Source organism: Pleurodeles waltl, chromosome 7, assembly GCF_031143425.1.
Source record: "Pleurodeles waltl isolate 20211129_DDA chromosome 7, aPleWal1.hap1.20221129, whole genome shotgun sequence".
In the NCBI taxonomy this organism is placed as follows: Eukaryota; Metazoa; Chordata; class Amphibia; order Caudata; family Salamandridae; genus Pleurodeles; species Pleurodeles waltl.
The window spans coordinates 1,205,598,728-1,205,613,033 of NC_090446.1; the positions used below are offsets into that span (position 1 = coordinate 1,205,598,728).

General features: G+C 46.7%; 1 protein-coding gene across 1 annotated transcript in view; it reads left to right on the top strand.

Moving 5' to 3' along the window:
* Positions 1 to 10,779: 10,779 nt before the first annotated feature.
* Positions 10,780 to 14,306, top strand: part of LOC138246104 (heparan sulfate glucosamine 3-O-sulfotransferase 3A1-like) — a 306,085-nt gene continuing 302,558 nt past the window's right edge. The window contains exon 1 of the mRNA XM_069200346.1: positions 10,780 to 12,183. Within this exon, the coding sequence (XP_069056447.1) occupies positions 11,810 to 12,183 (374 nt within the window). The 5' untranslated portion in view covers positions 10,780 to 11,809. The remainder of the gene's footprint in view (positions 12,184 to 14,306) is intronic.

A 14,306-nucleotide genomic window follows, 5' to 3' on the forward strand; every position in this document is an offset into this window, starting at 1 on the left:
TCATAGCTAGTTTTGGCAGGGTCTGTAGGCCTATGAGGGGTCCCCTTTTTGTCATCTGGTATTCATTGTGGCCTTATGAACTTGTAATTGCATTGGCTTGGCATGGTCTATCATGTGTGTGCTTCACACAGTGTATCAGAGTCGTGGTTCATGAAGGTTATATGGTATGTGCTGGGGTCATGCCTACTAGTCAGGGGCACATTCATGACGTATGTTGTATCTGCTGAGGGTTCGTGCCTGACCTGAGTGGGAGTGCCTGTGACCCAAAATGTACAAAAATTTCAGGATTTTACATACTTCTTTTTGTTTTGTTTCCCCACCCCTGTGCTCTTGTGTCCCTGTGTACATTAGCATCATCTGGCGAGGGAGCTGAGGCACTGGCGAGTGGGGATGCAGCAGCCCACGGTTCCAAGAAGGCAGAGTCTACTGATGCCAAGGGGACCTGAGGGTTAGAGGGTTGGGTGGCGGTTGAACCACGGGGAGGCAACTACCACTGGATGTAGTGACTCTGATACCTCTTCCGATGGCAGCTCCCTAGTGGTGGCGGACCCTACTGGGCCCACCCATTCTTTGTCATCTTCCGCCACCCCCCATTCCATCACTGCCCTCCCATTTGCTCCCCACAGAGTTGCCCGTGCCCACTCACCCAGGAGGGTGGGTGTCTCCTTCGTCCCAGGCACCTCATCCCTTGCCCCAGTCAGCCCAACTGCCCTCACAGGCTATTGACCTCCTGAGAACCATCTCTGTAGAGCAGACAACCATTGTGGATGTCATCCAGGGTCTAGCATCCCAGATGCAGCAATGCTTACCTGGAAGGCATTCACGGTGTCATGTCTGGCCTACAGAGATCTTCTCAGGTTCTGGCCTCCTCTTTGACGGCACCCAGTGTCCCTGTTTTTTCCGTCCCCCTCCCACCACCTCTACCCCTTCCAGCACCCCACTCCCTTCACCCATCCCAAGCACACATACAGACAGCCATGCACTCAGAGCAACACACAAGAAGCACACATACAAACACAAGCACCACACTTCCCACCACAGGCAGGCACACACCCAACATACCAAAGAACACACAACAACATCCACCTCCCCCACTGTCTGTCACCTCACCATGAACACTCACACACACTGCACCCTCAGTCACTGCTGCTACCCCCATTCATGCAGTCACCACATCTGACATCCAGCCATGCACCCCAGACACCACACCTGCACTCACCATTGCAACACTCACAGACACCTGCAGCACACTCACCAGACCTGCAGACACCCATACAACATCCATCTACACTGGCAGCCTGCCTTCTCCCACTGTGTCCACACCCCTCCTCCCAAAACACTCAAACGTTCGCACCCATCCACACCACACACATCCACCACACATAAGCATAATATACAGGCACCTGCATCCACGTCCAGCACACCTACACCTGGTATGAGCACTCTCTCAACCTCCACTCCCAGACCTGGCTCCAGATCCCCTCCATCTGCACCCAAGAAGCTTTTCCTATCCCATGTTGACCTGTTTGAACCCACTGGCCCACTCCGTCTTGTCTCTAAACATTCCCGTGCCCTTGCCCACTCCACTCCATCATCTAGGTCCGCCCCAGTCCGCCCTTCCCATTCCTGTGCCCCTTCCCTAGGGAGGAAGAAGCCCTGTGTTGCCCCAAGTCCCTCTGCCTCCCCTCTTCCCCCCATCCAGGCCTACTCCCCCTCCTTCCAAGGGCAAGCCCAAACCCCCTCCACCTCCCAAACCTAGGCCCAAGATCCTCCCTGAGTCCCCACCATCCCCTGCCCCTGTTCCCTGAGGTGCCTGGCTGCCCCATTGATGCCCCTTTCCAGTGGAGTTCCATTTGCACATGTGGGGGTCAGGTTTGGGCTATATTTGCCCTTCAGGGACTTTACCATGGACTGGCCAATGGCCTTATTTGGACATTACATTTTTTATTTGCAATAAAACTTGAGTGCCCACAATTGCTGTTGGCACAATATAGTGACATTGTTCAGCATTTCACTGTGGGGGTGTGGTGTGCACAGGTGTGTACATAGGTGCAGGTATTTGTTGGCTTTTGTCTGGTAAGTACATTTTGTTATAGTATGTATGGCTTGGGATGGTGGAGGAGTTGGGAGTGCATTGCGGGGTGGGTGCGGTGGGTGTGTAACTGTGCCCTTTATTCCCATGTGTACTAGGCTGCGGTACGTACCGTTGTCGTCTTCGTCGCCGGTCACGGGCCTGGAGGAATATGGCAAGGAGAAGCACTGGCACTATCTCCAACTCTTGCTCCATGTCTGCATTGGTGTGTTCTGTGTATCTCCGATGAGTGTTTCCTTTTATATTGCTCGTTTCCGCCATGCTTTGCCTGGCAGTGGTTCCCGTCCCAGGACTGATGGCGTTTCATTATTTGGTGGGCGGATAGGAACTCTATGCCGGCCTGAGGGTGGCCTCCTCCGTCGTCGTCGGAACTACAAAAATGGCGGTGTGTCGATGGACCGCTACTTGTTTCTCTTTGGCTTCAATATTTGGCGGTCCAGACCTCCGTTAATCCATTTACTGCCACTCCCAATTACTTCAGCTCACTCTCGCAGCATTTTGTTTTTTCCTTTGTGACGCTTTTCCCTCCTTCTCTTCCTCTGTCTTTCCCATGTGTGTCTTTTGCTCACCGTAAATGCCTGATGCAGAAAAATAAGTGCTGACCCTCAAAAATAATTGCAGGTGCCCCGCAGCGGAAACCATCCGCTCAAATCAAGCACTGCTCTGATCATAGGTTGTTTGAGTTTTGCCACCTTCCCTAAATTCCATATTCTATTATTGTCAGTCTTTTCATATCATTGTGAAACAGTTTTACTACTTTCCTGCTCCTGAAAGTTTAGAGTCTTTGACACAACCACTTGGAGACTTTGGGCCTGATTTAGATGTTGATGGAATACTTCATCACAAACATGACATGTATCTCGCCCGCCATAATACGATCTTCATAGGATAGAAAGGGGTCGTAATATGGCCAACGGGATATTCGTCATGTATGTGATGACGTATTTCCCTCCGCTGACATCTAAATCAGACTCTTATTGTTTACCCAGTCTCCAATGTCAACAATGGAACTTTTGGTATGTTTGTCTTGATCATATCTTTCTTTTCTGTCCTTCTGGTGTATCATTTCTTGCTGTCTCTAGCGTTGTCTGATGTTCACATCTATCCCTCCTTTTATCCATTTCATCAATGGAGGAACTAGTTGAGAACTGGGTTTTCTCCTTCTCAATAGCTCAAATGGGGTTTACAGAGTGTTTTGGTGTGGTGCAAGATGACATTCTCTAACTCTCTTGAAAACTTCGGGCTTCCAATCAAGGTTATTAACATTTGCTAATTGTATCCCTTTTCCTTCAAGGTTTTGTTGAAATGTTCAACAGCACCATTTCTTTCAGGGTGGTATAGTGCTGAGTGTAGGTGGTTGATGCCATTCTCTTCCAAGAATGTTTGCATTTCTTTAGAGCAAAATTGCATTTCATTGTCTGTTAGGATAGGTGAGGGTAGCCCTTCACAAGCAAAGATGTCTGCCAAAAATGTTATGACACTCTTAGCTCATGTCAGATGTAATTGTGATTTCTGGCCATCTGTAGTAAAGATCTAACAAGGCTATTGTATATGGTGTTACATTTTCCCCAGCTATGGGACCAATTATATCCAAAGACAAGTCGTCCCATGGGTTTTCTGGAAGCCTGCGTACATGCATGGGGTGTTTCGGTGTGATTAAGATCTTGTCACTCTCATTGCATGGTTCACATTCTCTTACAAGTCTTGTAATTTGGATGTCCATCCATGCCAGGCCACCAGAAGTCCATTCTAAGTCTCTCTTTGGTCTTGGTCACACTAAAATGGCCTTCATGTGCTTTAGTAATGAGTCTTTCTCGCATACTCCTAGGGGACATTAGTTTGGTGCCCATAAAGAGACATTCATCAAGTTCTGCAAGTTTGACTGTGATACACCAATATGCTTTTAATTCCTCTTTGATAGTGTTCCTGTGTAGACAACTTTTGTATATATACTGTCTGACAGATTTCAAGGTTTCATCCTCTCTAAGGCTTGTTTTCCATTCAACCTCAGTTATCGCACCATCAGAAATCATGCACACATTTGATAGGGCTACTTCTTCCTTGCCAGGTGGTGTTCCATCATCTTTATCACTCTTAAAGTTGGGAGGTAGCCTAGAAAGACAATCCATCACTTTATTCTTTATCTCAAGGATGTATTCAACTGCAAATGTATATTCTTGTAGGTTGACAATCCATTTCCTGATGTGGGTAGACATGGAGTCCAAGCCTTTTCTTGCAAAAGATTTTTCAACGGGTTGTGGTTAGTCTTGACCTTGAATTCACTACCTCAAACAAATTTCTTGAACTTTTGCATGGGCAAAAATACTGTGGCTTCATTTTCTATTACAGAGTACTTTGCCTCTGCTCCATGCAATGACCTAAATGCGAAGGCGGCAGTTACTTCATTCCTTCTGTTAACTTGGGAAAGTACCACTCCTGATCCTTTTGTGCTGGCATCTGTGGTTATGATCACTGTTCTTCCTGGGACAAAGGAGCTCAGCTTTGGTGCATTCTTCAGACATTGTTTCACATCCTGGAATTCCTTTTCTGACATTCTGTCCAAGATGAATTCAACTTTTGATTTAGTTAGCAACCTAATTTGGAATATTCTGTTTGCAAATTTCTTAAGAATTTATTGGGAAACTCTACCATGGCAAGGCATTATCAGAGTTCATCTTTATTGGTTGGAGAGCCCAGATTCATGATAGAGTTTATTATGTCATTGTTTGGTTCAATGCCTTTGTAGAGATCTTATGCCCCAAGTAGGCTATCTCGTCACATGCAAATATGCACTTGTTGGATTTTACTGTGAGCCCAAATTTTTCACATTTCTCCAGTACTTTCTCAACCCTCTCGTTGTGTTTTGTATAGGTTGCCCCACATACCAATACATCATCCTGGTAGCATAATACTCATGGAATGTCTTTGAGCATTGATGACATGGCTCTCTGGAACACTGAGGCTGCAGTCACTAGCCCAAAGGGCATACAGTTGAACCTGTAAGCACGTACAGGTATGGTGAAAGCAGTGAGAGCTTGGTACTCAGGGAGCAACCCTATTTGGTAATAGACTGAGCTAAATCAAGGGTTGAAAAAACGGCAGCTCCCTTTAAGGCTGTTAACATTTCAGAAATCATGGGTAGGGGAAATCTATCACCCACTACTTCCTTGTTCAGTGCTCTTCAGTCTACACACAATATCACCTTGTTGTCCGCTTTGCGTGCTACTACAATGGGAGCTAGCCACTCCCTGGGTTCGACTAGTTCAATGACATTCTGTACACATAATTTCTCCAATTCTGTTCTCACCACACCTTGTATGTTCACTGGTGGTCTCCCGACCTTGAATACAACAGGGGTTGCATTAGGTTTGAACTTTATTTTGTTGATGTAGGATTTAAGGCATCCTAATTTTCCACTAAAGGCTTCTGGAAACTTGTGTACAAACAGTTCTTCTGGATCGCTTGAACATGGATTTGTGGTGAGGCATTAGAGTTAAGAGCTGCCCCTAAGGTTTTCTGGACTGGCCATCCTAAAATGTTGTCACCTTTCTCTGGCACGTACACTTTGGTTAGGGTTTTCTTCCCACAGTACTGGATATTCCCAATAAAGTAGCCTACACAGACAATTCTATTGCTGTCGTTTCAACTTGCCACCTCTAATTTATCACATGTTGCTTTATGGATGCTGGATTAATTGCCTTCATGTTGGCTCCTCTCGTCATTCTTTTCTCATATGACGGGAAGTGGGTATTTTTACTTTCCCAATTAAAGATGGCCTCATTTCCATGTTAAATCAGCATTACTAACAGGTACATCCTTGCCCTTGCCTTCTTCTTACAAGTCCCTTCTTGGATCTCCTTGTCTTTACTTCCTGTTTGTCCAAGTACAATAGGAGCCTGGGTCTGCTATTTCTTCTCAGCATTCTCTTCATCACTTGAAGATTGCATTTTGCTCTTGCAATTTTTCCCCTGGTACCACCCTAAGTGGACCTTGCAGTTTTTCCTGCATCCTGGTACTCAACCACTCTTGTTGGGTTGTTAGAGTTCCAGCCTCTCTTCTACTTCTCCCCCATTCCTCCAAGATAATCATCCTTGTATTGGAGATTTACATGCCTTTGGCCTTTTCCTCTAGCCAGTGACATTCTTGAAGACACTGCTTGTTCTGTGAGGAAGTTCAACATAAAGCAGCACTGTGGCTATATGATAGTGTTGCTTGGTCATCTGTCAAGGTAAAAAAAAAGAAGATACAAACTCCCACTCAGCTATTGAAACTGTGTCCCTGGTATTCATTTCCCTTCAACTGGGCTTGTTCATAGCTCATTCATTGGTCATGAGGAAATCCCAAACAATGTATTGGTCAAGTGTCCATTATTTATTTATCGGTCTGACTAATCAGCTCTCTAGCATTGGTGAAATGCTGGGACACTCAAAACTTTCACTACCACTGCATTATCACCTCAGACTTTTACCTGGGGATTCTTGTATGCAAAGGTTTTGTAGGAGGAAAAGAAAAGACCTGACCCTTCACTAACAATCAGACTGCTACCACCAGAAGTCCCTCAAAGCCCTGTTAGTGAGGACAGAAGTCACTCTCTTTAAGAGGGGTGCCCTATTTGGGTCCCTTCAAACTCTGCGCACCACTTTGGGGTATGTGCCCATTTTAAGAGGAGACTCTCGGGGAGAATGTATGATTGCCAGGATCACTGGGTGAAATGAAAAACCAGAGACTGAAGAGGGAAATAGTCATACAACAGGGGATCATGCTCTAAAGAGCAATGGCCCACAGAGCCATGCACTACGTGAGGTTCAGCTTTGGGCTACTTGGGCAGGTGAATCACATGATGGATGCCCGCTGAGCGGAAACTGTCCCCTTTACCCTGAGCCCGTAGTTTTACAAAGTAATTACACAGAAAGTGCAATCCGTGAGGCTTCAAAACTTTGCATACCCTTAAAATAATTTGAAAACCCCACTCTGGGGGATGGTAAATGTAAGAGAAAAGAGAGAGCCACCACTCACAATTCTCCTATGGAAAACTAGGCATTACACTGAGAACCAATCTCTCCAGCTCCCCACACGTTTCTGTATCTCAGTCGGGAAAGGGTACCTCATCTCAGTCCTTAACAAATGAAGACATGGAAAAGGATACAGGACTCTTAATCAGAACAATAGAGACGTAAAGCAGAGCTGCTGCAAGTTGAGAAGTATGACATTCCTATTGACATAAAACTTATTTAACATCTGAGCAGAGGCTAATTATAAGTCCTCCCCTTATGAACAATACATTAAATCACACACAACCTTAATAGATGTCTAACAGAACTTTCATAAGCAATATAACATAATGATTGACATGTAAAATAGGTGTTAAGAAAAACAAAATGGTGAAGTGGCACAATGATCATGAGGTTTGATAATAGCGAAAAGTGCAGAGAGTATAATGAGAGGATTTCTTTCCAGGACAGCTCCATCCTCAAATAGTACTGACCAGTACTAAAACAGAGAACCAAAGTACAAAGAAATACAGCAAAGAAATAGATGTACATACAGAACCGAGAGGGAGTGCATGAAAATAAATTCTGCCAGACAAGTGCCAAAGAGGACATGCAGAAAACTGAAAAACAAAAAGAAGTACCACCAATAAATATCTTGCCAGCTTATGTTTCTTCAAGAAAAACCAAAAGGGGAGAAAAATCTAAGGGCAGAAGGGAAACAGAAACTACTCTGAATTTGAAAAGCGGATATGGATGGGCAACCATCCAAACTTGAAGATACCCTACAAAATTGACAGTACGTGTTGATCACAGGGCAAATAGGGGTTACCAAGCCCCCATTGGGTTAATAGGGTGCTTTTCACTTCTGGCATCATGGACTACCTTACTGTTTGTACCCTAAATTTAGCAACAGGTACATCCCTTTATCACTAGACCTTCAAGGAAGCTATACAGAGTTATTCAAAGCTTACTCTGGGAGGTGGTAATGGTTAGAAATTCGAGACTCGTTAATCTCTCTTGTAATGTTAATAAATTACGGTCCAGTGTGTACCTTGACCTGAATAAGAAAAAATACTTAATTTTCTATAGACAATAACAATAACTAAACACAAAGAATAGTGTCAGAGCATACACTAAGAAATTGCTAACTGACTTACTCAGATGTATATTTAAGCAGTAGGTCTTGGGAGACAAAGGGTAGTTTGTGAATAGGCCTTGTATTTAATAGCACTCCAATGCATCTAAGGCCGCTCACACAATAAGTGAATATTTTTTAATTACTTCTCACCCTCTCTAGTTGCCCTGGTACCTTTATGGACTGCACAATTGTTGAAAGTCATCTGCGACTTGCAGAGGAACCTCCCATTCTTCACTCCTATGCACTCAGCAGTAACCATACCACACCACAGTACCCCAGAAGTGGTTGCAGAGCAAATGCAGGAAGTAAGAGTAGCTGCCTAGCGCAAAAAAATAAAATGCCAGTGGGAGTCACCTCACACAATCGGATCCTCCATAATTCTCCATGACCTTTTATTGACATTACAGTGGCTTAAGCATCCTAACATCCAAATCAGTGTGGAAGAGCCAACCTATAGAGCAGTGGCGTTCCTCTATGAGAGGGCATACCAAAGAGTACGATGATCAAAGGCTGTTATGGAACTAAAGTTGCAACCATATACCCACACATCTTTATCACCACGCCTGCTGGTGGGAAGAATTTAAGATTCACAGGTGAAACTGTGAGTCACAGTTCTACGCTGCGGCACAGGATGACATTCGGTGTGCTTGAAGTAAGGTTTTAGTTGGCACATTTCCACAGCCACTCTATTGATTTCAGTGTGGCTTGAGAGGCCAAGGTCCTTCTACACCTGGGTAACCCCGCAAATTCCAAAGGCTTCCAACACTGACGAGTTGGTGATATGGTGGGACTCTGGGGGCAACCTCCATATTTATGGCACTCAGCCTGGGCCTTGGGCCTGGGGTCAGCCGCGGGCAAGGACTGGCCCCATTGGCACTTTCCGGGAACCACTAATGGGCTTCCGAGGTCACTCAGGTCAAATTATGCCCCTTAAAAGGAGCTGCGGGGCAACGGGCAGGTCTTTTTGTTCCTGCTCACGGCATGGACTCAGCTTTGTAGACAAGATGTAAATAATGTAGTAACTGTGTAAAGTTTTGATGTCCAAAATGTTTTTGTGTGCATGTGAAATAAATATGACTGGGGGAGGCAACCACCTAACCCAAAAGTCTGGTCTCACACCTTGTCATGACACTGACGGCTTGGTGTGGACCATCGGTGACTCCCTGGCCATAAACACCAGAGCTGCAGGAGGTCAGTTTCAAGTCCCTGGTGCACAGCTCATCTTTCCCTGAATACTGTGCTTTGGATTCTTGTTCTAGGCAGCGTCCTCCTTTAGGCATACAGATACCTCCAGTACCTCCTTATCTGTTCAGCAGGCAGGCTTCTTCCTTCAGGGATTTTCATGCAGCATTCTAACAGGATTCCCAACCTGGCATGGATCTTGCTGGGTAATATAGGCCCCTGAGGCACAAGGGGGCCCCAACCTTTGGGAGGGGGTCACTTTCAGCCCATGGCCGATGGATATATCTGATAAATGAGAATGCCAGGGGCCCCTGCCACATTCTGCATGAGTCCTCATCACTGCATGTCACTCCACTGTGTGGTTTGAGTGGTTGGCGACTGAGAACAGCATTTCTGAAGAGCTTCAAGATTTGAGAAGTGGCTGCTCATGCACGGACCATGGAAGAGTACCTTTGTGTTTCTGTGCTTCAGCAGAATTCTATGAGGGAATAAGAAAAGCTTGTGAGAAGTGAGGAGTATGCAGAGTATTACCTGGCCTGAGAAGATGGAATTACAAAATGGCAGTTATCATGTTTACTTTTTATATTAGTGTGCGTAGAAGAGTAATGCTACCTTAGAAAGCAAGAGCAGAACCACAAGAACCATAGCCCCGCCCACATCTTACCCGAAAGTTCTGGTTCTTTTCCTCTTTCTCTCTGGCTTGGGTGTCAAGGTGTGCAGACCCTAAATTACCAAGCCATGACCTCTGGTTAACTTACACTTTTGTTGCTAGACGGGATCTAGTTATTCTTGTTACCAAATTCAACTTCCTGGCCACCTCTGTCCCCAGAGGGATTTCATAAGAAAGTCTCTCCCTCCTTGCAAACCCCTTCATTCAGAGTGCCTGCCCCGCTTCCAGACACTTGGGCAAGATTTTAGCAGTGAGAACTTCAATTGGAGGGGCATCTGCTTCCCCTGGGGGGAATCTCAACGGTCCCCAATGCGCTCCCCTCCAACCAGGGCCTCCTAAGTTAGGGATGCGCCACCAGTGAGATGGCTCTACAAGGTTCACACACCCACAGTAATCTGTAGGGCCGATTCCCTGAGAGATACCTGGAGAGACACACCCTGATAGGGATCATAGGAATCTGCAGGATGTGGGAGAGCACACTAGAGGGATCCCATCCTTTTGATGATCTAAAGTGACAGAGACCATGTTGGACTCCTGACAGAGTACGGTAACCCACATTTAAATTACATCCTTTGGCTTGAATATAGATTAGACTTCTGCTGGGCGCACGGCTAACAGGTGTGGGGCCGGTGGGGGCTGCTCCGCCCTGCGCGAGTGTGTAAGCTGCAGGTGGAAGTGAGCGCCTTGCCTTTCTCTCCGTGGGAGGGAGCGGAGAGACGCGGAGCTCGGGAACCAGGGAAAGCAGCAACCACGAGACCTCTTCCGGTGCCGTGGACCTGTGCGCTGCTGCCGCTGGCGGCTTGGGACCTGTGGGTACATCACGCTCCGAGGAAGGGGGCAACAGGGGCGCGCTAAGGACCGCTGGCACATCTTCAGGAGGACCCGGGGGTCTTGCAGTGAAAGCTGCCCCCTCCCCCTCCATACCTCAGGATACAGTCGCGCCGTGGAGGAGCGGCGAGCGGACCCAGCTCACTGCCCAACTTCAGCAACTCTGCAGCAGGACGGAGGGAGGCACACAACCCCTCCCCTGCCTTTCACTTGAGCTGTACCCTGACATCTCACACGTGCCCCGGGGAAATACGGAACTCTGGTGACAGGAGCAGCAGTGATCCGTGAGGTCCATTCACTCTTATCGAGCACGAGTCTCACAATGTTACACATTGAGCGTACGAGTCTCACACGTTCGAGCGCAAGCTCACTCATCTAGTATATGAGTCTCACATAGCAGCACAAGCTCACTCATTGTGTGCGAGTCTCACGCGCCTCTTTGAGTCTAACATTTCAGAAATACTCTCTATTATTTGGAATAAATCTGACACCTTTCTCTCATCCTGTCCAATGTCAAGAGCACTGTCTCGCTTGGACGTTGTGAGTCACCTGGAACATGATTTGACTCTTGTTCAGGCTTAATGTCGTGGGACTCGTAAAGTTTTTTTTGCAAAAACTAACACTTTTGTTCCAGACTCCCAACATCTCCTTCTTGGGGACTCTGGAACCCCGAAGTCTTTGCTCGAATGGTGGGGTCTCCAGTGAATTTGTTGAGTGCACAACTCCCTAACTCTCCCTGAAGGGTCCGTTGTCTCTTCATCTTCTGAGGTCTCGGGGGAAAGGACCGCGGCACTCTGCATGAATACATGGAACTAAAGGTAGAGATGAAGAGAGAGGGTGATTAAACAGGTACCCTTGCCATGGCCCACGTGAATTCTTAGAATGGGGGTACCCAGTCCCTGGCTCTCATGGCGCCTCTGGCCCCAGAGCCCCTGCCCCGCACACTCACAAGGGGGTTCCTACTGACCCTCTGCTCCCTGCTCATGTCTCTCGCCATCCTGTACTGCCTGACGGAGAGGTGCCCAGCCCCACACGTACGGGAAGGGGGGACCCTAGTCCGGCATAGCTCACTGCGGCGGACTGGGGTACAGAGGAAACCCAGCACCCTCACCCCACTGGAGGAGGGCGTCCAGAGGCTTCCCCAGGCCCTCATCATCGGGGTGAAGAAGGGGGGCACGCGCGCCCTTCTGGAGTTCCTGCGAGTGCACCCCGACATCCGGGCCGTGGGGGCCGAGCCCCATTTCTTCGATAGGAACTACGACAAGGGCTTCAGCTGGTACAGGTGAGTTAATGTCCATAATGGGATAATATACTAATGCCTGTAGGTTCGATCTGACAGAGCTCAGACCACCGATCCAGTCTCTGAACAAACTAAAATAAAAAGTGTTAACTTGATCCAGGTGAGAAGGGGGGGCATTAACAACATTAATTGCCTTTCAAACAAGTAACATTGGCCGGGATAGATGATCGGTTTAATGCACTGGGGTTTAATTGCTCAACACTGAAATGGTTCAGCTGGTAAAATGTAGAGGGCATTAATGAATTAACGGGACATTAATGACTGCGAACATGCCTATCAGAATTGTTACATGACGCTGTGCAGCTTATGTGGGGGCAGAGGGCCCGAGAGACTCTGGCTCATTCTTGAAATCTCCACCGAATATCATGCAGTTAATTGCCTCTTCAGCATTTCCAGTGCACTTCCCTGCCCCTTATCCAGCATTTCGAGAGCATTTCACTGAACCCCTTCACATCTGTTCTACTCCACTGTCTCTCAAATATTTAGTATATTTCACTGCTCCTCCCAAAATTTCGAAGCTACTCCCTTTCAAGGCTGGAGTGAAAGTGAAAACAGGCCCGTGCACGAAAATAAAGGTGTCCACGTTTGCAGATGGGGCAATTTGTGAACTCGTAAAGACACACAGTATTGGTATTTTTGCAGTGTTTGGGAGCTACATATCTTTGTGCTTGCCACAGGTGATGTTTATAATAATATCTGGGAAACCACGAGTAACTAATCAGCCCACGTGAGAAAAGCGCTATGGAGAGGTGAGGGATCCAAAAAAGCCATAAAAATCGATTACTGATCTATCTGACCAGTCCAAAGCTAGCTTTAGGGCGTTGCGAATGGGGCTTCCACACCTGGTGATGATTTTGGGGCACTGTTTTGAAATTTATGGGGTTAAAAGCACCTGCTGCTGACTTTTTTGTATGCCCTTAAAGATAATTCTTTGATTAATGTTATATGCTGGACAGAGCAGTTTTGACTCATTATAACACAGAACAGAGGGTTAATGTGCCTGTTGCAAAGCAGGTGGGCCATGCAGATCACAGAATTGTTTTTTATGTAGATAACTCAGTGGGTTACTGCTTTTGTCACAGAGATCCTTTTGTTACTTGTAGTTCAAAAATGACAATCCTGATTATAGTACAGTGAGCTATATACTTGCATCGAGGAGCTGCACCACAAGGCATTGGTTAGAACTTTTTTTTTTCCCCATCTTCGTTCATTTTAAGGTTGCTAAAAATGGTTTGCTTGGGTGCAAATACGTTCTTATTGATTGTCAACCCCAACTACTGTGCTACACTTCAAATCCAGAGAGTTTGTGCTTCTCCAGATCTGGGACTCTTAAAATATCCTGCCTAAGGATGGATGACACGTGACTCCTACACTTTGTAGTCCTCATGGTCTAATGTAACATTTCCAGTACACTGATATACGCTTGTATGTCATTGTCTCTGCATAATCTGTGTGTGATGTAAAGTGTGCTGACATCCTTACTGGGATGAGTAGCGCTATGAAACAAGTGGAATACATGTGAGAGAGGGGCTATGGAGAAATGCGGGCACTGATGGACGGTGATAGGTAGGATAATCGTGGCGAAGGAGGTCATTGGGGACTGTCAATAAAGATTGTCACACCAGGTGCCACAAGCACTTAAGCCAGACCAGACCTTGTTGCACTGCCAGACTGCTCTAAAGGCTTCTCCGACCCGACTCCCTTTGCTAACCTCACAGATTTTTTCGAGTCTTCATGGTGCCTTTTTTCTCCAGTTACTCCGATGTGGAGATTGCCTTCTCATCCAGAACTGCAGGTGTTGCACAGCCTCTATCTGCAGAGTTCCTGTTTTGTCCCTGCCCATCACTTGTGGAGCGTGTACAACTAATTTACTTGGTATGTTGGATGTGTACAAGGCCCCCTCCCATCTCTTCTGGAGCGTGTACAATTTCCGTCCCCAGTGTATCGGATGTGTGCAAGGCCTCTCCCAACACGTCTGGTGTGTGCTTCCCCTGCCTGCATTTCTTGTGCTTGCACTCATGTGTGAATGCCCTCTCGAAATACATTTGTGAGGTTTGCATTGCATCTACCAACATGTCTTCCCTTGTGCAGTCCCCATGGCCGCC